At 38.4% G+C, this 27,744-nt stretch overlaps 1 protein-coding gene across 2 annotated transcripts; it reads right to left on the reverse strand.

The window, feature by feature from the left end:
* Nucleotides 1-943: 943 nt before the first annotated feature.
* LOC116748719 (cytochrome c oxidase assembly protein COX16 homolog, mitochondrial) lies at nt 944-27,744 on the reverse strand. Of its 2 annotated transcripts, XM_032621966.1 has the most exons (4): nt 27,529-27,744; nt 20,543-20,614; nt 4,553-4,615; nt 944-1,310 (listed from the first exon to the last, which is right to left on the reverse strand). In XM_032621966.1, the coding sequence occupies exons 1-4, from the start codon at nt 27,595-27,597 to the stop codon at nt 1,194-1,196; spliced, it is 321 nt and encodes a 106-aa protein (XP_032477857.1). In that variant the 5' UTR covers nt 27,598-27,744; the 3' UTR covers nt 944-1,193. The 2 variants fall into 2 exon arrangements, with proteins under 2 accessions (XP_032477857.1, XP_032477858.1); XM_032621967.1 differs by lacking the exon at nt 20,543-20,614.

Consider the following 27,744-nt stretch of genomic DNA (forward strand, 5'->3'; position numbering starts at 1 on the left):
CTTTTGATTAGATCTTAGTCTTTTAGTGATCATGGGATCCTGGTATGTGACCTGCACAACTGCTTCTCAGTCTTACTCCCCACCCCTCTTCCTCCATTTAGGTGAGACAGAAAGGCTAGAGGGAGACAGAGTTGGGTATTTCCCTTATGCCAGTTGGTTAGTCTCTGGTAAAACCCAGTATAATTAAGCTCTAACGAAATAGTTTCCTTTGAGACCAGGCTTTTGTTAAGTACAGAATTTGGAGGGCACATTTCAAAATGGTTACCTTCCCCTCCCCTTGTTAGAAGAACAAGATTTTTCTCTGACATTCACTGTGAGAACTTGGTGGGGTTCCAGGAAGTGAAAGTGTGTCCCTGGCCTGGTCTCCAGGAGTTTTTATCTCTCAGGTTAGTCCATGCTCAATCTCTAATAATTAGTGAATTACCCTTTAGGTATTCCTATCTGATGCTGGGCCCAGAAGTGGTTTCCAGGTGTTTTCTCCTCCAGGTAAACTGTGATTCTTTATATTTCTCTGTGTCTCAAGATTTCAGGGTGATGGTTTTGTCCTGTACCTCAGTTCTCTCATGTATCAAAGCATACTGTTTTCAGTTTTTCAGCATTTTTTTTTTGTATATTAGGATGGAAGTTATGACCTCATGATTTTTGCTTTAACTTGGAGCAATAAAACTATCTTAACGCATTTTAATGGTATCAACACCATCATCAGGTGATGCTTTGGAGACTGACTAGCCTGACATGTGAGGTATTACAAATAAAACCAAGGCTCTTACCAGACTGATCAACATTATTTTCCACATAGGTCTGACATAAAATCCTGTTTGATGTTACTGTGAAAATTTGGATCCAGACCTATTATTCTCATTAGGAATCAGATTGCCCTACTGGCTAGGGGAAAAGAAATATGGGTGGGTACCTGGGAGTAGAATAAATGACACTCTTTAAGTGGCAGTATTCACATTTTTATTGAGCAGTAAAAAATATATGTGGTCAACATTGCTACTTTCATTTGCAAATAAAAGAGTTGGGAAGTATAGAAACCTGTACTTAACTTTTTATCAAGAGTACTTATCATCAAATTACTCCCATCCAGGCTTCTGCAGGTCTGTAATTTTCTTTCCAATGGATAGGAGTATGTGGTGGGAATTCCAGTTGATAACATTTTTATTTTAAAAAAAAAAAAAGAATCAGCATAGTCAAGTTGTCTTAGTGTTACGGATTTCTAGATTTTGTCCTTGGAGGAGGTCAGGATCTTCCCAAGGCCTGGGTCCTCGAATATTCTTCCAGTCATCAAAAGTAGAGTCTTTTATTTTCTATAGAGCCACAAATATTAGAGGATAAATATTAGTATAGGAGCCCTGTGGGTTCGATTAGGACCTCAGTGAATGAATGAATAAATGAGTAGAAAGAATTCAATAGGCCCTCACTTATAATTCTAGTAAATAACTGCATATCAAGCTTAATAATTAAAGAAATGTCATATTTCTTAGGACTTAAAATTTTTCTTACTTCCTATTGATGTTACTGCCTATCTTTCCCCTCATCAGAATTAAACTATTAAAACAGAATAACTCTATATTTTTAAAAAATTTATTTTATTAAATTATAGCTTATTTACAATGTTGTGTTAATTTCTGCTATACAGCAAAGTGATTCGGTTATACATATATATGTATATATACACACATACATTCTTTTTCACATTCTTTTCCATTATGATTTATCACAAAATACTATAGCTCCCTGTGCTATACAGTAGGACCTGGTTGTTTATCCATTCTATATATAATAGTTTGCATCTGCTAATCAAAAACTCCCAATCCATCCCTCCCCCATGCTCCCCCTTGGCAGCCACAAGTCTGTTCTCTATGTCTGTGAGTCTGTTTCTGTTTTGTAGATGTGTTCATTTGCATCTTATTTTAGATACCATAATAAGTGATATCATATGGTATTTGTCTTCCTCTTTCTGATTTACTTCACTTAGTATGATAATCTCTAGGTCCATCCATGTTGCTGCAAATGGCATTATTTCATTCTTTTTCATTACTGAGTAGTATTCCATTGTATATATTAATATGCACCACATCTTCTTTATCTATTCATCTGTTGATGGACATTTAGGCTGTTTCCATGTCTTGGCTATTGTGAATACTGCTGCTATGACATAGGGGTGCATGTATCTTTTAGAATTATAATTTTCTCCAGATATATGCTCAGGATTGCTGGATCATATGGCAACTCTATTTTTAGTTTTTTGTGGAACCTCCATACTGTCTTCCATAGTGGCTACACCAATTTACATTCCCACCAACAGTGTACAAGGGTTATCTTTTCCCTAAACCCTCTTCAGCATTTGTTATTTGTAGATTTTTTTTAATGATGGCCATTCTGACCTCTGTGAGGTGGTACCTCATTGTAGTTTTAACTTGCATTTCTTGAATAATGTACATGTTTTATTTTTGAGAGCACAAAGAAAGGGAAGAAGCTGGGAAAACAAAACTCCAGGTCCGAACACTAATCCAGCATAATAATGACTAGCATGGGTTAACATGGGTGATGGCAGTAAATGAAGAGAACGAAAGTGGAGAATCTAGAGTCTGCTAGAAGGAATAGAGACCAAGATGATTTGTTCTGCACCTAAGAAATGAGCCTGGGCTTAAGAATGAAAAGATATTCCCCATAGCTGCCATAAGCAAAGCTCTTTTGGGGCAATAAAAACTAGCTTCAACCACAGTTTGGATCACCATATCTTTAGTTAGTGTGAAGTGTCTCTCAAGCACAGGAATGAAAATAGGAAAAAAGGGAAGAACATAAACCTTTCTTTACCCTTCTGACACCACTCTGACAGTAACTTTCATATATCTGCTTTGGTTATTCTGGAATAATTAAGTGAACAAGATAGAAAAAGAAACACAGAGAACACAGGACAGCTTTTATTCAGAGACAGAAAATGATATCAATTTACCTTGACACTTGGATACTAAGCACTACTGTTTTACTAACAAGCTATATAACCCTGGGCTAGTGATTTGAGCTATCTGGGCACTAATTCTCTCAAAAGTAATAATGAAAAGGCTAGACCAAATGGTCTATATGATTTCTTCAGCTCTCAAACTCTACGGCTTCTAAAAGAACTTTAAGGAACGTCCACTCCCAGACAAACCCTCCATAGCTATATACTGAGAAGTAGCAAATTAGAGGTTTTGACAAGATAATGGAGAAATAGTAAATGAACCATTCTCTAAATTTCACTTACAGTTTTACCAGGAATCTACTAAATCTACATAGATGAACAAAATTCCACTAATTTAGTGTTCAAGAACTAAATTATTAGTAATTATTAGTAAATTATTTTCAAGTATACTTATGAAATTATACAAAGTTATAAAAAGGTTTTAAGAAAGAATAATGGCCTTCACTCAGATAACATAAGACCTATATGCTCAAGAGAATTTGAGAATAATTCTTAAATGGGATGCAAGGTTGGCAGAACAACTTCATGCAAAAGTGGTCCAGTCCCAAACTAAACTAAAAAACAACAACAATAAAACAAAAACAAACAACAACAACAAAAAAGTGGTCTAGTCTTAAGCTCTGACAAGATCCTCTGGGTAAACAATTTGGAGGCTGAATGCCACAGTTTGAGGGGTTTAGGAAACATCAAAACCTTTCTACAGATCCTCCCTTATGAAGCATAAAATCAAGCTCAAAGTGATCAGCCAATGATTGAAATGCTAAAATGAGAATCAACACTCTTCACACGTCTCTTCAATGTATATTATTCACAATGTCCACCTTTCAATCAAAAATGACCAAACATGAAAAGAAATGGGAAAATATGATCAGATATGGAGAACACCCTCTCTCTCCATATCCTATAATAAAACATGCTATTAAGCTCTTTGATTTCGTTAATAAGATAGGTGGAAAATGATACCTCGTTATAATTTTAATTAACATTCCTATTATAAGTTGAGCATCTCTTTATCTGTTTAAAAATGATATTTATTTCCTTGTCTCTGAACTCATTACATGCTCTGCCCATGTTCCTACTGATCAAGTGAGTTGTTGAAATTTTCCATACTGATTTGCTCTTCATATTTAAATAAATTTATTCATCGTGTTAAGATAAACAATATTTTTAGAATTTCATATTTAACTAGTAACTTTATATACACTATTTTTTTTAGGTTGAACTTTTGAATTTTTATGTATGAATTCTGCAACCTTTACTTTTAAAGCTTCTGGGTTTTCTATCATATTTAAATAGGGTTTTCTGACTCAAGACCACTAAAAAGAATCTTCATTGTTTACTCCTAGTACTTTTACCTTTTGTTTTTTATTTTTAAATTCTTGATCCATCTAGAATATGGATATGAAACAGTATATGAAATATAGATTCATCTTTATTTTCTTTTCAAACGACTACATAGTTGTTCCAATAACATATATTTAAGGTAAATATTTTTTCCTGTACTGATAATAATTTGAATTTACCTTAACGCAGACAGAACCAGTCACTGACTAGGAAGATTGCTACATTAGCATACTGTACCTCATACTCTGACTCCAATGACACTTTATTCATTTTCAGTTTTTTTTCTAACTCAGGATCAATCTGTAGAAAAGAAAGAGCAGCCATAAGTTATTTAAGTCTGTTAGATCCCATTTTCAATTTAAAAAAGTAATATAAGGCATGGCTGGGATGGCATGGCAGATTACAAAAGCATGGGAAAATCTCCACAAACCATACAATTGCATAATGATAACTAATATAGTACTACCACCACTACTACAACTAATAGCACCTAATATCTACTGAGGACTTGGTATATGCCACGTATTTTGACGTTTATTACCTCATTTAATCCTCAAAAAATCCTATGACATAAGTATTAGTATTATGATCAAAGTAAGGATAATGGAATACAGGGAGTTTGAATAGCTTGTCAAAGAGGCAGAACTTGGCTTTGAGCCTTGGCCCTCTGCCTCCAGAGTCTATGCTATTAACCACCACACTAAATTATGTTATTACATAGAATCATTACAAAAATACTAATAAATGTAACACTGCTCTTGAAAACAAAAAAGAACATTTTATATACACCAGAAATTAAAAAGTTAGCTATGAAGAAATTAGACAGGATTCCATAGTGGTAAACAGAAACTGATGCCGCGTTACCTGTGTGTAGCAAAGTCTTTAGGAAAGAAGAATGTGATTGCTGAAATTAATTAACAACCATCACCATCAACAAAACCCAAATTAAATTCAGTGGAATAGCTGAATAATGACTAACACAGCTTAAGACCAAAGTAGTACACAAGAAACACAACATGAGGATTCCACTAGAATGAGGCACAAACAGATGGGATAAATGAAAGAAAAGGCATATTATGAAAGCTAGATCCAAAATAGGTCTATTAGGGGTTTCAGAATTACAGGATAAAGAGAATGGAGGAAGGGCAATAACTAATCAATAATTAATGAATAATATATTAAAAATACATGATTCCTCAGACTGAAAGAGCACAATAAAAAATAACCACAACAGGAATTCCCTGGTGATCCAGTGCTTAAGATTCATTGATTTCACTGTTGTGGGCTGAAGTTCGATCCCTGGTCAGGGACCTAAGACCCTATAAGCCATGAGGCGCAGCCAAAATAAGTAAATAAATAAAATTTAAAAATAACAAAACAAAGCCAGCCCACTCTTCATCAACTAATAGTAAAGCCTTAGGATATTAAGGATAAAAAGAAAATCTCAAAAGTAAAAACAGTGAAAAGACAAAGGGATGAGGATTGATTAGAAAAAAGACTGTTCATCAGCAACTTAAAACGCTAAAATAAAATGAAATTATATCTACAATGTTGATATTAAAAGGATTACTTTGAACCTCAGTTTTTTTTGGGGGGGGCTGGGTTTTTTTTGCGGTACGCAGGCCTCTCACTGCTGTGGCCTCTCCCACTGTGGAGCACAGGCTCCAGACGCACAGGCTCAGTGGCCATGGCTCACGGGTCCAGCTGCTCCACAGCATGTGGGATCTTCCCGGACTGGGGCACGAACCCATATCCCCTGCATCAGCAGGCAGACTCTCAACCACTGTGCCACCAGGGAAGCCCTGAACCTCAGTTTTATTTTGACTATTTTCTCTCTTCTTTCTCGGCTTCTACTTGATTGGGTTTTTCTCAATCAGTGTTTTGAGTGGTGGAAATACATACAAACATCAACAATCTCAGTAACTGCTGAACTCATCTATTAACTAATAAAGATTTTCTGACTGACATTTTTAGAAATCCAGTTATATATTACTTACAAAAAATGCACTTAAAAAAAAAGAATGAAAACACAAGGTTGAAGGCAGAGGTTACAAAAAATGATACACTACACACACACACACACACACACACACACACACACACACACACACACACAACTGGTGGGGGCAGGAGGATCAATACATAACAATATTTTTAATGGACAAAACAGAATTCAAGGCAAACAGCATCAAAAAGGAACATTTAGGACTTCCCTGGCGGTCCAGTGGTTAGGACTCCGCGCAATGCGCGGGTTCAACCCCTGACTGGGGAACTAGGACCTTGCATGCATGAGGCACGGCCAAAAAAAAAAAAAAAAAAAAATTCAATATTGGAAAATGGAACAATTTTTAAAGAGAATGTTAGAATTATTAAATATTATGTGACTATATTGCTTTGAAATGTATGCAGCAAAATGGATAAAAATTTAAGAAATGAATACACAAAACATCCTAAAGGAGCTTAACATACCTCTCCCAGAAACTAACTGATCAGATTATAAATAAGATTATTGAAGATGAGTAAAATGATTAACAAGTCCTTTCTAATAGATATATATAGAATTTTGAGCCCAGCAAATTTGGATTGCTATTTTCTCCTCAAACACACACAAAATATTAATAAAAATTAAACTTATTATAGGGCATAATGGAAAACTAGGCAAATTCACATATAAAAAATCATCATATATAACATATTCAATGACTACAATCGATAATATTTAAAATCAATAGTAAAGAGATAACTGCAGAAAGAATCCATATATATGGAAGCTGAAAACGTTTTAAAATACATTGACATGTTAGAGAAGAAATCAAAATGAAAATTACAAAGATTTACAAGTGAAGAGCTATCTGTTGCATGATCTTTTTCATTATAATAGGTTTAAACTTCTTGTGTATAAAATTTCTTGGTAGAGAACATTTCATCTGCACATAATGACATTTTCACTCCTTTCTATCTAAACCCACTTAGTTCAGATTAGCTCAAGATGGCAGAGTGGAAGGATGTGAGCTCACCCACTTCTTACAAAAATACCAAAATCACTACTGCAGAATAACCATCGACAAAAAAACACAGGAATCTACTAAAAATGATACCCTACATCCAAAGACAAAGAAGCCACAATAAGATGGGAGGAGGGGGTGCAATCGTGATAAAATCAAACCCCATACAAACCAGATGGGTGACCCACAAACTGGAAAACAATTATACCACAGAAGTTATCCCACAGGAGTGAAAATTCTGAGCCCCAAGTCAGGCTTTCCAGCCTGGGCGTCCAGCAATGGGAGAAGGAGTCCCCAGAGAATCTGGCTTTGAAGGCCAATGGGGTTGATCACAGGACTTCCACAGGTCTGGGGAAAACAGGAACTCCACTCTTGGAGGACATGCATAAAGTCTTGAGGGTACCAGGACCCAGAGGAAGAAAGCAGTGACCCCAGAATAGACTGGGTCAGACCTAACTGCTAGCATTGGAGGGTCTCCTGGGGAGGCAGGGGGTGTCTGTGGCTCAGTGCGGGGACAAAGACACTAGCAGCAGCATTTCTTGGAACTACTCATTGGCATGAGCCCTCCCAAAGGCCACCATTACCACCAAACAGCCTGTAGGCTCCAGTGCTGGATCACCTCAGGCCAAATAACCAATGGCACAGGAACACAGCCCTTCCCATCAGCACACAAGTGGCTTAAAGTCTCCCTGAGCACAGCCCTGCCCACCAGAGGGACAAGACCCAGCTCCCCACCACTGGGAACCAGTCCCTCCCATCAGGAACCCTGCACAGGCCTCTTAATTAGACAGCCTCATCCACCAGAGGGCAGACAATAGAAGCAAGAACTACAATACTGCAGCCTGTGGAATGGAAACTGTATTCACAGAAATTTAGTCAAAACGAGAAGGCAGAGGAATATGTCCCAGATGAAGGAACAAAATGAAACCCCAGAAGAAAAATTAAGTGGAGTGGAGATAGCCAAGCTACTAGAAAAAGAATTCAGAATAATGACAGTGAAGATGATCCAAGATCTTGAAAAAAGAATAGAGGCAAGGATTAAGAAGATGCAAGAAATGTTTAACAAAGACCTAGAAGAATTAAGAACAAACAGAGATGAACAATATGATAACTGAAATGAAAAATACATTTGAAGGAATCAATAGTACAATAAGTGAGTCAGAAGAACAGATAAGTGACCTGAAAGACAGAATGGTGGAAATCATTGCCATAGAACAGAATAAAGAAAATAGAATGAAAAGAGATGTAGACAGTCTAAGAGATCTTTTAAATGCACCAACATTCCCATTATAGGGGTCCCAAAAGGAGAAGAGAGAAAGGACCTGAGAAAATATTTGAGGAGATAATAGCTGAAAACTTCACACAGTCATCCAAATCCAGGAAGCACAAAGAGTCCCAGGCACATAAACCCAAGGAGGAACACGCCAAGACTCCTAGTAATGAAACTGACAAATACTAAAGACAAAGAAAAAATATTAAAAGTAACAAGGGAAAAACAACAAATAACATACAAGGGAACTCCCATAAGGTTATCAGCTGATTTCTCAGCAGAAACTCTGCAGGCCAGAAGGAAGTAGCACAATATACTGTATTTAGAGTGATGAAAGGGAAGAACCTACGACCAAGAATACTCTACCCAGCAAGCCTCTCATTCAGATTTGATGGAGAAATCAAAGGCTTTACACACCCCAATGTTCACTGCAGCACTATTTACAACAGCCAGGTCATGGAAGCAACCTAAATATTCATTGACAGATGAATGGATAAAGAAGATGTGGTACATATATACAATGGAATATTACTCAGCCATAAAAATGAATGAAATTCGGTCATCTGTAGAGATGTGGACAGACCTAGACACTGTCATACAGAGTGAAGTAAGTCAGAAGGAGACAAACAAACATTGTAAATTAATGCATATTTGTGGAATCTACAAAAATGTCACAGATGAACCGGTTTGTAAGGCAGAAACAGAAACACAGAGGTAGAGAACAAACATATGGACATCAAGAGGGGAAAGGGCGGGTGGGATGAATTGGGAGACTGGGACTAACATATATACACTAATATGTATAAAATAGAAAACTAATGAGAACCTGTTGTATAGCACAGGAAACTCCACTTCGCTGTAGAGAAGAAACAAACAATCCTGTAAAACTATATCCCAATTAAAAAAAGAAACTTTACAGACAAGCAAAAGCTAAGAGAATTCAGCACCACCAGACCAGCTCTGCAACAAATGCTAAAGGAACTTCTCTAGATGGGAAAGAAACCAGAAAGTTAAAACAAACTTGTACCTATACAGACTGCTATATCAAAACCTCACAGGAGGGATTTTGCTGGTGGCAGAGTGATTAAAAATCCACCTGCCAATGCAGAGGACATGGGTTCAAATCCTGGTCTGGGAAGATCCCACATGCCACAGAGCAACTAAGCCCATGTGCCACAATTACTGAGCCTGTGCTCTAGAGCCCATGAGCCACAGCTACTGAAGCCTGTGCACCTAGAGCCTGTGCTCCGCAACAAGAGAAGCCATTGCGATGAAAAGCGTGCACACCACAACAAAGAGTAGCCCCCGCTGGCCACAACTAGACAAAGCCCGTGCACAGCAACAAAGAACCAATGCAGCCAAAAATAAATAAATAAGTAAATTAATTAATCAAAAACAAAAAAACCTCATGGGAACAGCAAACCCCAAAACTATAAATAGATACACACACAAAAAAGAAAAAGCAACCCAAACAGAACAGTAAAGATGGCCATCAAACTACAAGAGAACAAAAGAGAAAGGGAAGAAAAAAGACCTACAAAAACAAACCCCAAACAATTAAGAAAATGGCAATAGCAATTTACATACCAATAATTACCTTAGTACAGTGGAGAAAGGACAGCCTCTTCAATAAGTGGTGCTGGGAAAACTGGACAGGTACATATAAAAGTATGAGATTAGATCACTCCCTAACACCATACACAAAAATAAGCTCAAAATGGATTAAAGACCTAAATGTAAGGCCAGAAACTATCAAACTCTTAGAGGAAAACATAGGCAAAACACTCTATGACATAAATCACAGCAAGATCTTTTTTGACCCACTTCCTAGAGAAATGGAAATAAAAACAAAAATAAACAAATGGGACCTAATGAAACTTCAAAGCTTTTGCACAGCAAAGGAAACCATAAACAAGACCAAAAGACAACCCTCAGAATGGGAGAAAATATTTGCAAATGAAGCAACTGACAAAGGATTAATCTCCAAAATTTATAAGCAGCTCATGCAGCTCAATATCAAAAAAACAAACAACCTAATCCAAAAATGGGCAGAAGACCTAAATAGACATTTCTCCAAAGAAGGTATACAGACTGTCAACAAACACATGAAAAAATGCTCAACATCATTAATCGTTAGAGAAATGCAAATCAAAACTACAAAGAGATATCATCTTATACCAGTCAGAATGGCCATCGACAAAAAATCTAGAAACAATAAACGCTGGAGAAGGTGTGGAGAAAAGGGAACACTCTTGCACTGCTGGTGGGAATGTGAATTGGTTCAGCCACTATGGAGAACAGTACGGAGGTTCCTTAAAAAACTACAAATAGAACTACCATATGACCCAGCAATCCCACTACTGGGCATATACCCTGAGAAAACCAGCATTCAAAAAGAGTCATGTACCAAAATGTTCATTGCAGATCTATTTACAATAGCCCAGAGATGGAAACAACCTAAGTGTCCATCATCGGATGAATGGATAAAGAAGATGTGGCACATATATACAATGGAATATTACTCAGCCACAAAAAGAAACGAAATTGAGCTATTTGTAATGAGGGGGATAGACCTAGAGTCTGTCATACAGAGTGAAGTAAGTCAGAAAGAGAAAGACAAATACCGTATGCTAACACATATATATGGAATTTAAGAGAAAAAAGATGTCATGAAGAACCTAGGGGTGAGACAGGAATAAAGACACAGACCTACTAGAGAACGGACTTGAGGATATGGGGAGGGGGAAGAGTGAGCGGTGACAAAGCGAGAGAGAGGCATGGACATATATACACTACCAAACGTAAGGTAGATAGCTAGTGGGAAGCAGCCGGGAGATCAGGAGAGATCAGCTCAGTGCTTTGTGACCGCCTGGAGGGGTGGGATAGGGAGGGTGGGAGGGAGGGAGACGCAAGAGGGAAGAGATATGGGAACATATGTTTATGTATAACTGATTCACTTTGTTATAAAGCAGAAACTAACACACCATTGTAAAGCAATTATACCCCAATAAAGAAAAAAAGAAAAAAAAAAACAATCCACATGCCAAAGTGGCACATTTTGGGGTGGTGTATTCTGCTCCCCATCAAGATCAATACAGTACAAGGAAAAAAAAAAAATCTGTAGACCACAACAGTCTCTAGTGCAACATCTAGTGGAAGAGTAAGACTACAGCTCCCAAACTAATGGAACAACAGCAAAATAATAAAATGTTATTAATCCAAAAGAGAACAAGACAGAAATAAATATAACAATAGCACATAAAAGGAAGGCATATTTAAACCCAAATATAATTTAAAATTACATTAAATGTAAATATATTTAATGAGCCAATTAAAAAACAAAACTATTAAAACATATTTTCTGTTTATAAGAGACATACCTAAAACTTAAGTTTACAGAAAGGTTGAGATTAAAAAGAAAGCTGGTGAAGCCATATTAATATCCAACAAAATAGGTTGTAAGGGGAAAAAGCATTATTACCATGCAAAGTTTCATTACAATGAAAATTCAATTCACCAGAAGACATAATAATTCTGAAATTATATGTACCTAAAAGCACGGTGAAATAGGCAAACAGTCATAATGAGAGATGTTAACACAATTCTATTGGTAAGAGAAGATATAAAACGTCAAAAACACAGAAATTTGAAAAAACACAAATAACAAACTTGACCAAATGGATGTATAAACTTTTAGTATGTACCCAACAACATACTTTTATTATGTACCCAACAAGCATACATCATTCATACAGACTGATCATGTGTTAGCTCATAAAGCCAGTCTCAACAAATATCAAAAGAAAGAACTCAATGAAAATTTTCTTTGATTACAACACACTCAAGTTAGAAATCAATAAAAAATAGTAACTAGAAAACTCCCTATGTTTATAAGTTAAGGAAAACCACTTCTAAATAGCTCACGGATAAATAAAAACAAATTTAATTTGATTGATTATGAATATATTACATATTAAAACTTTCATGACATAGCCATGGCCATGCTTAAAAGGAAATTCATCACATTACAAGCATATATTACAAAAGAAGATGGAATTAATCATCTCCTTAATTGCAGTTTTGAGAGTCAGGATGTGTTTGTTTATGATTCTCTGCCCAGGCAGTCCATGGCTCAGGGGTCTATGAGCTAGTCTTGCCCTAGAGAAACAACCTGAGGTTCTACATTAATGATGATATCTATAATAGCAATTTTAGTACATTAATAATGTCACTATCAACGGCAATTTTTTAGTCATCTGACTCTGGTTGATTAGTGTTCAGTTAGCTCAAGATTGAGGTCAGATGGGACAAGAAAGGGAATAGAGTTCTGGATAGAGAGATTAATCAAACTCAATACAGGAACTTTTAGGGGGACTCAGTTTCATCATCACGAAAATTTCAAATTCATCACATAATTAGGTAACAATTCATAACACACCCACCAAAATAGCTTTAAAAAACAAAATGAGGAAAAATACCCCAACCTATAATAGCAAGTATTGGCAAGTATTTGGAGCCTGGGGTACAAAAAACTGTTAGCAGTGTTGACTGAAAGAAAAACGCACAATATAAGAGCTCTCGGTTGAGTATCCAGTGTCTCGTTGAGGACTATAGCCCAGGAGACAACCTCCCAGATAAATCTGAAGAACTGCTCTGAAGAGGTAGGGGAAGAGGCTAGTATATATAGAGAGTACATGTATGACTAAGGAATACGTGCAATCAAGCATACATCTCGGTAGAAGGCTATTGCTAGTCGTGAGGAAGAGACATCTCAGTCAATGATTTTAGTGCTCTTCTGAGTATGGGAAGATGCAAGAATCCAGGTTCATAAAAATTTTTTTCCAAAATATATCTAACTAAGGGCCTGTTTTGCCAAAGCAGAGTGTCTCATCCTGTTCTTTGTCTTGAATTCCTTTCAGGGTGTACGGTAAGGTCAGTGACTGTAGTGGCTAGTGACTTGATTCCTGTGAGGCAGGAGACAGATGGGCCCCAGGCTGAGCAGCTCAAGACTGTCCCGTTGGGGGACAGGAGCAAGGAGGAGCTGAGCCCTGCCCAGATAAAAGATAAAGAGACCACGTATCTCTCATTCTCGAGGTCAAGGAGACCTTCCCGACTATGCATGCGCAGAAAGGCTCCTTGGGGGTCAAAAAGGGAGGGGGCGTCACCCCACAGTAAGTGATGTTAACCTACCCATGGCCCTCTTCGCTAGAATCCATCTTGGCTAAGAGATACGTGTGCACACAGGGGAGGACCCTGACATAAACAAATATGGACTCAAAGCCAGGCAAAGGCAAGATGACTGGCCAGAGGAAACCCAGAAGAAATGCCCGTGTAAGTGATTCAAACTACCACGAGGGTGCGACTCTTTCTGAGTCCACCTGTGTTAAGTTTTTTCACACATACTCTTTTTCCTCCTAATAAACACTTTATTTGTTTCACTATTTTCCATCTCTTTGTGGAAATTCACTTCCACAGAGCCGACTGGCCACTGGCCTAGTGGCTAGGATTCTGCGCTCTCACTGCCACAGCCTGAGTTCAGTCTCTGGCCAGGGAACCGAAATCCTGCTTCAAGCCCCTGCAGTCCAAGGCCACCCAAGATCACCTACAGAACTGGATTGAGGACGACATTCTTTGTTTTAAAGCAGCAGTGCAGAATGTGAAGGGAAGCAGAATATGACACCCCAAAATATGTCTCTTTGGCATAAGGATTATCTTGAGCTGATTGCTTTTAGGAAACACCAGACGCGCAAGCTCTGGAAACCAGTACAAGTTATACTTTTGTGAGTGACACATACATTTATAAAGGAAATCTCCATTTATAAGTATCTCCCTTTTAGTATCAGGAACAGAACGATGATTCTAAATCACAAGAAACTTCTACCAATCGAGAAGGTACCCACTTAAATCTGTGTAACAACCTTACCCTTTTACTGTGCTTTTCCCAGTAACCTCTCATAACTGCCCTCCCCCTCCAACATCCTTCTGTCTTAAGATAGTATTTAAGGTGGTGGTGGGAAAAGTTTTACTCACTTTTCCTGAGTATCTCCCATGTATACAAGAGGTATACATGTTATTAAACTTCTGTTTGTTTTTCTCTTATTAATCTGTATTTTATTATCAAAGGATCTCAGACAAGAATGTAGAAGGGTAAAGGGAAAATTATTTTTTCTTCCCTACAATTGATTCAATCACTCTGAAAAACAGTTTGGAAATTATCAAATAAAGATGATAATCCAGCAATTCCTTTTTTGCACACATGCAGCAAGAAAAATATACAAGAATGTTCACAGCAACATTATTTTCAGTAACCAAAACTGCCAAGCAACTCAAATGTCTAAGAGTAAAATGGATAAATAAATTATGGTATAATTAGTGGAATACCATACAGCAATGAAAAAATCATGGGGTCAGCAACTATGGCCCATGGACCAAATCTAGTCTAATATCCATTTTTGTCAGTAAAGTTTTATTTGAACACAGCCATGCTCATTTGTTTTTGTCCATGGCTGCTTTTATGATACAACACCAGATTTCAATAGTTGTGGAAGAGTGTAGCTCACAAAGCCTAAAACACTTACTACCTGGCTCCTTACAGGAAAAGCTTGCTGACCCTGAATTTAGAGCTAAAATAGAGATGAATTTCACATACATAATACTGGGGGGAGGAAAAGGCAATCAACACAACGATAAGGCAACCTACTGAATGAAAGAAAATAAGTGCAAATCATATAACTCATAAAAGGTTAATATCCAAAATATATAAAGAACTCATACAACTCAGTAGCACCCCCTCCAAAAAAAAAATCTGCCTAAAAAATGGGTAGAGGATCAGAACATTTTTCCAAAGATGACATACAGGTGACCAACAGGTACATGAAAAGATGCTCAACATGACTAATCATCAGGAAAATGCAAATCAAAACCACAGTGAGATACCACCTCACACCTGTCAGAATGGCCATTACCAAAAGGACAAGAAATGACAACTGATGGAGAGGATGTGGAAAAAGGGAGTCCTTGTGCACTGTTGGTGGGAATATAAATTTGTACAGCTATTGTGGAAAACACTATGGAGATTCCTGCAAAAAACGGAAAATAGAGCTACCATATGGCCCAGGGATTTCACCTCTGGGTATTTATCTGAAGGAAATGAAATCACTATCTTGAAGAGGTATCTGCACCCCATGTTCACTACAGCATTGTTCACAATAGCCAAGACATGGAAACAACCTAAGTTGTTTAAAAGGGAAAAAATGAAACAAGCACTATTTCTTTACAAACTACAACAGTCAAGCAAAGGTTTAAAAAAAAAGGCTGTGAATGCTCAGGATTACAGTGCACTTAATCGTACACTTAAATCATATTACTTGGAGTGATGCAAAAGCAGATAATCTATTACTGTGGATCCACAGCTGTTAGCATTAGGAGTCAGGAGAAAAAAAGAGCAACAGCCATAATGAAGGCAGATGAGCTACGTCATATCTATTTCACACTAGAAATGGAAAGCTATTGCTTTCAGCTTATTTGTTTAAGCCCGCCTCATGGGTTCTGTACTTTCCTTTCAACCTTCCATACCCACAACTGAAGAGCAGGAATTTTTACATCCTGGGACACTGGATTTTTCAGTCCTAAAATCAGGACAGCTCCAGGCAACCTAAAACGGCTGGTCACTCTGAATCAATACCGTCTTTTTCCACCCTCCTCAAAACTTCTCAGCTGTACTTATCCTTGATCTTTCTTAACTGAATTTGTCCTCTCAACCACAGTCTTGACCCCCAGCCCTTGACCTCAGCAATCTTTCCCTCGACTCCTCCTTAATCTCAACCTCTCAACCCTTGTAACAGCTGTCAGCCTCAACGAATCTTACCTTCTCAATTCCTCTCAAATTTAGTCCACCTTACCCTCTCAACCTTATTTGAACTCAACCTCACCTAAACACTGACTCTTGACTTCACCTGAGTCTGACTTCTCAACGTCAACCAACCTGGACGTCTCAGTCTCAGTAGGTCTTGTTCTCTGATCCTCCTCACCTCAACTCTGTCCTCTCAGCCTCCTTCCATAGACCTTGACCAATCTCATCCTCTTAATTTCAATCAGCCTCATTTCTCCCACCTTTGTTCTCTTTACTTCGACCCCCTCGTCTAGACCTCTTCTGTTACTGCAATCTCCCTCACTCTCTCTTGCTACGAAAATTTACCCAGTCCTCAAAAGCAAAGCCTCAAGTCATCTGATATTTATTCAGCTTTTAATATTATATCACTATCAATTTGCTGCTAAAAATTTTTCTGGAACGCGTTCATTTCTATCTTCATTGCAAATGTTTTATTTCAGATTCCATTATTGTTCATCTATACTCTACTGCCAAAGTGTCTTAACAGATCTCTGCATCTCCACTTGAAACAATCTCCTACCTCCTATCTTGCTCCCCCAATCTCCCCTCTATGTTAGCCACTCTATGTTATATAATACTAATCATTTCCATCATTTAGCTAACTCTTACTCATTCTTAACCTTAATTCAAAGGTTGATACCTCTAGCAGACCTTCTCTGATACCCCTTTCCCAAGTCTAAACCGTATGCTTCTCCTTGAAGTTCTAGTAATGTTTTATGCAGAGTTCTAATACAGCATTTCACTGGGCATTGTTATATTGTATGTTTGGATACACTTTTATATTAGATGTCTCCCAGCCTCGATGATGCTATAAACTTTATAAGAACCAGTTTCTTGAATCTTCATCTGTAGGATCTAACATATGATAAACACATGACAAATATTCAATTATTTTTCAAATATGTACATGCCATCCCATTTCTAAAAGTCAGATTATTATAACTTTCATCTTAAAGCAAAAGGGAAAAAATTCCTTAATAAAATAATTGGAATGCTAACAGAAACTTTAAAACTCAGTTATAATTGCTCTATTCCCTCACAGAAAGTATATATTCCTTTTAAATTTGCTATTTTTTCTAATACCTACTGTCTTTAAGACTAGCTAGGGCTTCCCCGGTGGTGCAGTGGTTGGGGGTCCGCCTGCCGGTGCAAGGGATGCGGGTTCGTGCCCCGGTCCGGGGGGATCCCACATGCCGCGGGGCAGCTGGGCGTATGAGCCATGGCCCCTGGGCCTTTGCGTCCGGAGCCTGTGCTCCGCGGCGGGAGGGGCCGCAGCGCTGAGAGGCCCGCGTACCACACAAAAAAAATAATAATAAAAAGACTAGCTAGCGTTGGTATTTCTCTTTTTTTTTTTTTAAACATCTTTATTGGGGTATAATTGCTTTACAATGGTGTGTTAGTTTCTGCTTTATAACAAAGTGAATCCGCTATACATATACATATGTTCCCATATGTCTTCCCTCTTGCGTCTCCCTCCCTCCCACTCTCCCCATCCCACCCCTCCAGGCTGTCACAAAGCACCGAGCTAATATCCCTGTGCCTTGCGGCTGCTTCCCCCCAACTATCTACCTTACTACGTTTGTTAGTGTGTATATGTCCATGACTTGTATTTCTCTTAAACCATAAAATTAATTGAAAAAATTGAATAGGCCTTTAATACTGTCCCACCAACGTTACTGAGGTCTGCTAATGAAATACACCTGACCCTTGAAAACACGAGTTTGAACCTCGAGGGTCCACTTATACAAGGATTTTCCTCAATAAATAACAGTTGGCCCGCCATGCCATATCTGCGAGTTCTGCATCCGTGGATTCAACCAACAGCAGATCGTGTAGTACTGTAGTATTTATTGAAAAAAATCTGGGTATCAGTGGACCAGCACAGCTCAAACCCCTGTTGTTCAAGGGTCACCTGTACTCAGGAAAAAACCCTCAAATATCAGATGTGTGCCACAAACAAAAGCTACATACTTCTGAATGAATTAACCAGAATTGTTCTGTAACAACAGACCTGAATTTGACAGTAATTGTGTAATCATAGAGGTGGGAATCCTAGTTCTAGCCCTAAATAGCCACATGACCTTAAGCAAGTTACTTAAGCTCTCTGAGACTCAGATTCCTCACCTGTAAAAATAAAGACAGTAATATATCTACGCAGGAACCACTATAGTCCTACCACAAATGCATACGTGTTAAAAGGATCGCTATGAAAAGATAGGTATCACTATAATGAAAGATAATTTTCCTTTCTTTTAGTATTAATTACTAAAGATACACATCAATATAACTTATAATTTACTGGTATTAATACAAAGTAGCTAATTTACAATTAGAATAATAAAATGGAGTGAAATTATTGTCCCCTGTTCTTTAGTCCCTTCTAGATCCTAAAAATGGCTACACCAGAGCATATTTTATGGGAAAAAGCTAACAGAACTGCAAAGTTTCTAGTGAGTGAGGAGAAAGATAACTAAATTCTTTACATTTCATGATTCACTTCCATGTGATCATTAACGTTATTTTAAAGAGTAAGAAAGAGCCCAAAGATCATATATCAGCCTTGAAAAGCAAGATAAAACTCAGACTGCTGCTTAGTTGAGTATACATGATATCATCTCACACCTGTCAGGATGGCTACCATCAAAAGAACACAACAAATTGTTGGTGAGGATGTGGAGAAAAGGGAACCCTCCTACACGGTTGGTGGGAATGTAAATTGGTGCAGCCACTGTGGAAAACAGTATGGAGGGTTCTCAAAAAACTAAAAATAGAACTACAATATGACCCCAAAATTCCACTCCTGTGTATATATCAAAAAAAAAAACAAAACACTGATTCAAAAAGATACATGCACCCCAATGTTCACAGCAGCATCACTTACAGTTGCCAAGATATGGGAGCAACCTAAGTGTCCATCAACAGATGAATGGATAAAGAAGATGTGTGTCAGACCTACTAGAGCGTGGACTTGAGGATCTAGGGAGGGGGAAGGGTAAGCTGTGACAAAGTGAGAGAGTGTCATGGACATATATACACTACCAAACATAAAATAGATAGCTAGTGGGGAGCAGCTGCATAGCACAGGGAGATCAGCTCGGTGCTTTGTGACCACCTAGAGGGGTGGGATAGGGAGGGTGGGAGGGAGACGCAAGAGGGAGGAGATATGGGGATATGTGTATATGTATAGCTGATTCACTTTGTTATACAGCAGAAACTAACATGCCATTGTAAAGCAATTATACTCCAATAAAGATCTTAAAAAAAAAACATAATTTGCAAGAAAAAAAAAGATGTGTGTGTGTCTGTGTGTGTATATATGTATATATATATATATATACATATATACACACACACACACGTATGTTTTACTTAGCCATAAAAAAAAGAATGAAATTTTGCCATTTGCAGCAACATGGATGGACTTGGAGGGCATTATGCTAAGTGAAATAAATCAGAGAAAGATAAATACTGTATGATAACGTATATGTGGATTCTAAAAAATATCACAAACTAGTGAATACAACAAAAAAGGAAGCAGACTCACAAATATAAAAAACTAGAGGTTACCAGTGGGGAGGGGGGAGGGGCAACAGGGGTGAAGGCATAGGCAGTACACACTGTTGGGTGTAAGACAGGCTCAAGGATATAATGTGTGACATAGGGAATATAGCCAATATTTTGTAATAACTGTAAATGGAAAGTAACCTTTAGAAATTGTATAAAAAAATTTTTTTAAAGAGTCCAAAGATCATATATCAGTCTTTTTTCTTAAACAGCTGTTTGTATTATTTTTATTATATTTATTTATTTAGTTAGTTAGTTATTTTATTTTTTGGCATCACCATGCAGCATGTGGGATCTTAGTTCCCTGACCAGGGATTGAACCCATGCCCCCTGCATTGGAAGAGCAGAGTTTTAACCACTGCACCGCCAGGGAAGTCCCCATATATCAGTCATAAAAAAGCAAGATAAAACTCAAGACAGCTTAGTTTACTGAATATTCGTCTCTCATAAACCAGAACATACATGTACACATGTCAAACACCAATGACAGTTCTTACTTTAATCTTTACAGCATCATAACGGATTTGTGAAAACTCACGAAGGCCAAAAGAACCTCCAACAATCAGCAACTGAAACAAGACAGGGAAACGATTAAACAAAATAGAAGGGCAGAATTCAGTCTATCTATACATTACTTATCTGAACACCAACAGTGGTAGATTATACAAAATCTTATAGATTATTTTCCCTGGTGAGTTACCATTCATCTTCTCACACTATCACTGGGAAACATTTTAGCACATGAGCAAATACCAAAATCATTACCCCCACCTGTACTTGACCTTATTTAAATATCACCATCAGAAGCATTATATTAGTTGATTCTTACAAAAGACCTATGAGCTAGGGGAAAAAAACATACACTTAATAGATGAGGAAATAAAAGCACAGCGAACTAAATGACTTGCCCGTGATTGTAATGGGTAAATCCAGGAATAAATCCTGGCCTTGCTTCTTCAAGACTAGAATTCTTTCAATTTTATGATTTTGCAAAATAGGCCAATTAGAGAGCATTTTTCTCCATTTTCTAACCAAGTGATAAAACAATCTCATGAAATGTGTTACCCTTCTCAGTATGTGGTACACCTTAAAAGAGCCCATGAATTGCCATTGCTGCTTTAGCATCTCCTCCGATAATCTAATGGGTTCACTCTCATCCTCAAGCTGTAAGTTTAGCAATTTGGAAAAAAATTAAGTTTGATCCCTACCATCAATATATTAATATTACCAATTAAAGTAATACAAACAGATAAAAACACTGTAAAATATAAAATTCTATAATTTTGAAGTTGGAATACCAACAAAACCTTGAGGCTATGAATTTAAAAACCCCATAAATCTGACCACATAAAAATTTAGTCTCTTATCTGCAAATAAATAAAACAAAAATGACATCAAATCAAAAGACAAGAAACCAGGAAAAATATCTGTTATATATAACCAGCTAATACTTCCAATGTCAATATGTAATCATTCTTTGTATAAGTAAAGTAACTTTTTTGTCTCTTGGTTTCAATGAAAATGAGACACGCTGGGACCTGGGACCTGGGACCCTTTGCTGCAGTGCTTGCACCTGGACAAACTTCTCCTCCAGCAACAAAATGCAAAGAAAGTATAAGGGACTAAAAATTACTGCAAACATGCACAGTTGGGACAAATTATGCACAACAAGATACAAAAAGACCAAAAACCCAACTGTCACTTCTGAAGAGCCGGGAGCAAAAACACGGTGTCAGGAGTAAAAGCAGGGTACTGCACATGCCCCCTACACTCAACACCACAAAGGGGTGGGCAGACCACCTAAGCCACCCCTTTAGCCCCACCCATGGACACATCCCTACGCTCTCCCCATATAAGGAATCAGCTGGCCCCCACCCTAGGGGTTCGAGCGAGCGAGGGAACCTGTTACCTGTTTTCGCTCCCCCCTGCTAATAAAGTCTTGCCTGAATTTCTTGTCTGGCCTCTTATCAATATCTATTGATTAAGGCAGGCCAAGAACCCCGGTTGGTGACAAAAAGACACACCTGTGATTTTCCTAACTCCTCTCAGCCTCCCTTTACTCATTCTTCCTCACCTTCCCATCTCAAATTGTTGGAGTATCCCAGAAGGCTCAGTCTTCACACCTTTTTTACCTATTCACAACCAAAAGAGTCCCTAGGTGATGCCATCCAGTTCCACGGATTTAAATAGCTTCTATAACCTAACAACTTCCAAATGTACAGTTTCAGTGGGAAACATCCCCCTGAAGTGAAGACCTGCCCTCCTACCTGACATCTCCACTTGAAAGTTTAACAGGTATATATAAATTAACATGAAAAAATTCTTGATTTTTTACCCCAACACTCTTTCTGCCCCAATCTGCTGCTAATCAATCATTCACATCCAAATTAAGGTCAAATACTTTCATCCAATTACTCAAGCCAGCTTCTCCGGAGTCATCTTTAGCTCCTCTAATTCCTATCTCACATCTAATCCATCACTGAGTTCTGTCAAAATATTTCTTGAATCTGACAATCTCTGACTATATCTTCTTCTAATATTCTAGTCCACCATCATCTCTTTTCTGGACCACTGCCATCGCAATACCCACGTGTTACATAATAAAGAATCTGTCTGGTCTTGGTCCTGGGTTCTTGGGAGGGAGCTACTCACTTGGAATTTCCTGAGTGACAGGAGCATCTTTGTTATTGGGACCACAGCTGAGTTTATACCAATGAGGTGACTCATTGTGGGTCCCTACATAATCACAGCATAGAGGTTGGCCATGCTGGAATGATCAACCATGTGACTAGAGGGTGGGGGCCTTGAGCCATGTGATAGCAACCTGACCTCCTGACCTCCAAGGAGGAAAGGGTGGGGCTGGAGATTGAGTTCAGTCACACAGCCAATGATACAATCAACCATAGATGATGAAAATCCCAATAAAAACCTCTTGATGAGCTTCCTGGTTGGTGAACACATCAGTGGGCTGAGATGGTGGCATACCCTGATTCCACAGGGAGAAAACAGGGAAACTCTGCCTTTGGGACATTCCCAGACCTTGCCCTAAGGGTCTCTTCTTTCAACTGTTCCTAATTCATAACCTTTATGATAAAACAATAATCCTAAGTATAGTGATATCCTGAGTTCTGTGAGTCATTCTACTGAATTATTGAACCTGAGGGGCTATTAGGAACCACTGAATTTGTAACCAGTTGATCAGAAGCACAGGTGGCCTAATATCGCACAGCTTTCAGCTGGTGTCTGATGAGGGGAGTTTTATGGAGAGCTGTGCACTTAATCTATGAAGTCTGTGCTAATGCTACATAGTTAGTGTCAACATTGCACTGCGCTACCGACCACTCATTACCGTGGTATCTACACTCCTAGCTAAATATCTTCCTTTCTGCACTAGATCCCAACCATCTTATATACTGAAGGGCAGTGATTCATCAAAAATCTTGCTCACCACACTGCATGATTCATCATAAAAAATGCTACTATTTCTCCCATCTTAACAAATTTCTCTAGACCTTACTTCCCCATGTTATTATCCCATTTCTTTGTTCTTACCCGCAGTAAAATTTCTCAAACAAGTTGTCTATGCTTGCTGCTCTTTCCACTTTCCCTTAGACCCATTCCAACCATCACTGACATCCATGTTACTAAATGCAACGTTTAACTCTCTGCTCTCATCTTATTTCATGAGCAAAATTTGACACCGTTGATCACATTTTCCTTCTCTTCCCTTAAACCTGTTTTCCTTTTACCTCACTGAGAACCCTTCTTAGTCTCCTGTATTGGTCCCTCCTGTACACCCCAACCCTCTGAACTTGGAGTACCCCCAGGGCACAGTGTTTGGTCTACTCTACCTACATTAACTTCTATCCACAAGCTTAACGCAAGCATGGTGACCGCTGCTAAAGTAGAAGACCTAAAGAGAATATAAAGTTTCCTAACATACTATACAGAATGTCCAAGATAAAATAAACATTCACTTGTTACAAGAATCAGGAAACAGTAACTTGAATTGGGAAAGACTATCAAGTGACATTAGCAAGATTTTAAAGGAACCATCATAAAAGTGCCTCAAAGAGCAATAAACAAGTGAAAAATTAGAAAATTTCAGCAAAGACAAAAAAAAAAAACAAAAAAGGTGACATCAGTGAAACAGAGTAAGAATCTCCAAAAACCCTCTCCATTAAAGCAATGAGAACACTGGCAAAAGTTGTCAAATCTACTTTTTCAGAACTTTGGAAATTAAAAAAGGCCTGCAGTGATGTTGGGAACATTTTTGTAAGAAGAATGACTCAACCTCGGTTAAAGCAGAAAGCTTGGTGGCATTTTTAGCCTACCTGTTCCCACTCGACCCACGCTCCTTGGTAAACATGAAAACCAGCAGTCTAAAATCATGATATAAAGCAGTAACCGCTGGAAGGGGCATAATGGGGTGGAGCTCCTTGAAGTCTTATTCCCTGAGAATTTTCATTATTTGACCAGTCTGGTGGTTCCCTGGAAGACCCACTCGCAAGGCTGCCTTTAGTTTTCCTGACTTGGAGCTCAACTAGTGCAAACAGACTTCTCCCTGGAAGTGTTTGCTGAAAAAATTCAGAGGCCATTGTTTAACAGCATACTGCCTGAGGTGGTAGATAACAGGGCAAGGAATAGTCTAACCAAAACACTCAAAGGAAAATATGAGGCATAAGGTGTCCATAGAGGACTCTGAAAAGCTCAAACATATTCCTGACACTCTGGAAGGACATGCACATGAGCAGAACTGTCCACGTGCCCACAGCAGTGTGTAAGCTCAGGAGAGATCTGAGAAGGCCCTAAACACTCACCTGTGGCTAACCTTGAGGCTCTGAGCAAGCAAGAAGTAACAGCTTAAGGCGGAGTGTAACCTGCCTGGGTACTGAAGGCATACCCAATCAAGCACACAGAGCCCCTTGACAAACACTGGGAAACTTACTGCTTCCAGGTGTTTAAGAAAACCTCTGCCCAATAAAAACAAGAACAGCCCCATTTAAAAATGGGCAAAGGACTTGAATAGACATTTCCCCAAAGAAGATATACAGATAAACAATAATCACTGTATGAACGAATGTCCTGCATCATTAGTCATTAGGGAAATGCAAATCAAAACCACAGTGAGATACCACTTCACACCCACTAGTAAGGGTTTAATTAAAAAAAAAGTGGACAATGACAACTGTTGGCAAGAATGGAAAAATCAGAAGCCTCATATATTGCTGGTGGGAACGTAAAATGATGTAGTTTTTGGGAAATAGCTTGGCAGTTCCTCAAAATGTTAAACATGGAGTTACCATATGACCCAGCATTTCTACTACTAGGTATTTACTCAAGAGAAATGAAAACACATCCATACAAAAATCCGTACATGAATGTTCATAGCACCATTATTCATAATAGCCAAGAAATGAAAACAACCTAAATGTTCATCAATGAAAAATAAATATTCCAACTGATGGAATATTAGCCATTAAAAAGAATGAAGTTTTGATACATTACATGAATGAACCTTGAAAACATTATGCTAAGTGAACAAAGTCAGTCACAAAAGACCATAAGTTGTATTATTCTATGAAATCTATAGACAAAAGTAGATTAGTGGTTAACTAGGATGGGAGAAGGGTAGGGGACAACAGGAAGTGGCTACTACTGAGTATGGTGTTTCTCTTAGGGTGATGAAAATGTTCTAAAATTAGACTGTGGTGATGATAGCTGCAAAACACTGAATAAACTAAAAACACCTGAACAGAAAACATTAAATGGGCTAATTTTTTAGAATGTAGAAACCAGTAGTCAACAAATATACTCTTTTTCAAGTGGTTTGGGAGACAACAAATATATTCTCTTTTTTAAGTGGTTTGGGAGAGCAGGGAAGGACAGTATTATTGGCCTATACCTGGTACTCTAAGGCCTCTTCTGTATGTTGCTGAATAAAGATTCTTATGAAGCAAGCATTAACATTTATCTAAGAGAGGAAATAATTTCAACTTGAAGTATAGTAGTATACTGTAGTAATTATGGAATATTGGACTGATACATGATGAAGATGACGTATCTTTTGAGGTCCTTCTAGTAGTATTGGGTTTTAGAGTACTGAATTCAACATTTTCCTCTACAAAAGTAGTTATATGTCTAGGACCCATATTTTGAAACAGTACAGACCTAGGTCCAGTATAGTACAGGTCCAATATAGACACAGAGACCAGTATAGAGAAATACACTTGGGAAGAAGTCTACTGTGGTAGTCTCCACTCCATGAAATAAAACAAATGAGGGAAACCTTAGAAGGTACTTTAATATTACTGGTTTTAAGAGCTTAGCTTTGATGATTTTGAAAGATAAGAAACAAAATCAAACTGTCTTCCAGTGGGACATGCAGGTGACCTCAACGTAATGACTACAATCACAGTATTTTTGAATGGATCTCTATTTTGTGGCAGGGGAATCTACAGGGAGGATAGTTTTTACACATTCCCCATCACCTACATTGTCTTACAGCTTTCTTTAAACTTTTAGAAAGATAGATAAAAAGGAGTTTCCGAAGATGAGCAAGAAATCCGCATTCATCAAAGATGAGTAAAAAAACTCATTACTTTTCTAAGGTCACTTCTTTCCTTTAGTCCTGCTTAAATGCAAAAGCTAGTAACTTCACCTGTACCAAATCCATACCAAAGTAATAAACTATTTAAAAGAAAGTGGACTTTGTCCACATGCTTTTTATTTAAATTGTTTCATTTACTATGACATCAAGGCTTGCTGAAGCAAAGTAACTTGCCAAGGTCAAACTGAAAAGAAACGGAGTGGTCTCCCTGGATTCCAACTCGGGTTGGTGTTGTGTTAAGCCAACAACAATCTAAATTTCAAGACGAATGCAACCTTCTGGGAACTCCGCGTAGGAATAGATGCAAAGAAATAGACACCAAAACTACTTTCAACGTGCTTTAAAAATATCAACTATAATTCAGCGACCATCTTTTGAGGGCTGCTACAACGTGCTTCATTCAATTCACAAGGATTTATTTAACTCATAACAAGCCTGGAAGAATTAAGCCAGTTCACAAACTAATAAGCTGACACCTGAAGATGCCCGAAATTATACAGTTAAATTAAGTAAATACAACTAGTTCCAATGATGCAGAGTATCGTCAAGCTGTAGCTGGGGGCGGGCGGGCGCGGAGCGGGGTAGGATGGAAGTTTAGTAATCACCCAGACTTGGGTTATACAATCTGCTTCTGACACCACTCTCAGAAGCACATCCAGGTAACTACCAAAGAGGTAAAAGGGGGACTCGAGATCCCACTACCAGCGCGGGGAGAGACTACGAGACTAGGACGGCCTAAACGCCCGCCCCTTCCTAGCCCAGACTGCCGTTCCGGGTCGCACGCGCTACACTTTCACAGAACTCTCCTTCCAGCCAGACTTGTGGTCCCACCCCTTCCGGAATCCCTCCCCCACTTTTTCTCACGGCGCTCACCAACATGGGAACTCCGTAGCGAAGGGTCTTATTCTTGCGCAGGGCACGCATCACCGCGTGGGCGAACATGACTGAACTCTCCGACCCGCTTGGATGCCCAGCCAAACAGGCCAGCGTGGCCTTCCGAATCTCAGCGTCTCTGTGTCCCTCCCGAGGAGTACGTCCTTTACTAACCTCCTTTCCTTTGCCTCCCAGGGCAGAGTCCTTCCAGATAGG

Source organism: Phocoena sinus, chromosome 2 (genome assembly GCF_008692025.1).
Source record: "Phocoena sinus isolate mPhoSin1 chromosome 2, mPhoSin1.pri, whole genome shotgun sequence".
Lineage (NCBI taxonomy): Eukaryota > Metazoa > Chordata > Mammalia > Artiodactyla > Phocoenidae > Phocoena > Phocoena sinus.

Excerpts from the sequence above, each read along its gene's own strand:
- LOC116748719 (XM_032621966.1), bottom strand. The coding sequence starts at position 27,597 with ATGTTCGCCCACGCGGTGATGCGTGCCCTGCGCAAGAATAAGACCCTT. Across the intron at positions 20,615-27,528 it reads GCTACGGAGTTCCCATGTTG|TTGCTGATTGTTGGAGGTTC; the intron begins GTGAGCGCCGTG and ends GTCTTGTTTCAG. Across the intron at positions 4,616-20,542 it reads ATGATGCTGTAAAGATTAAA|ATTGATCCTGAGTTAGAAAA; the intron begins GTAAGAACTGTC and ends TCTTTTCTACAG.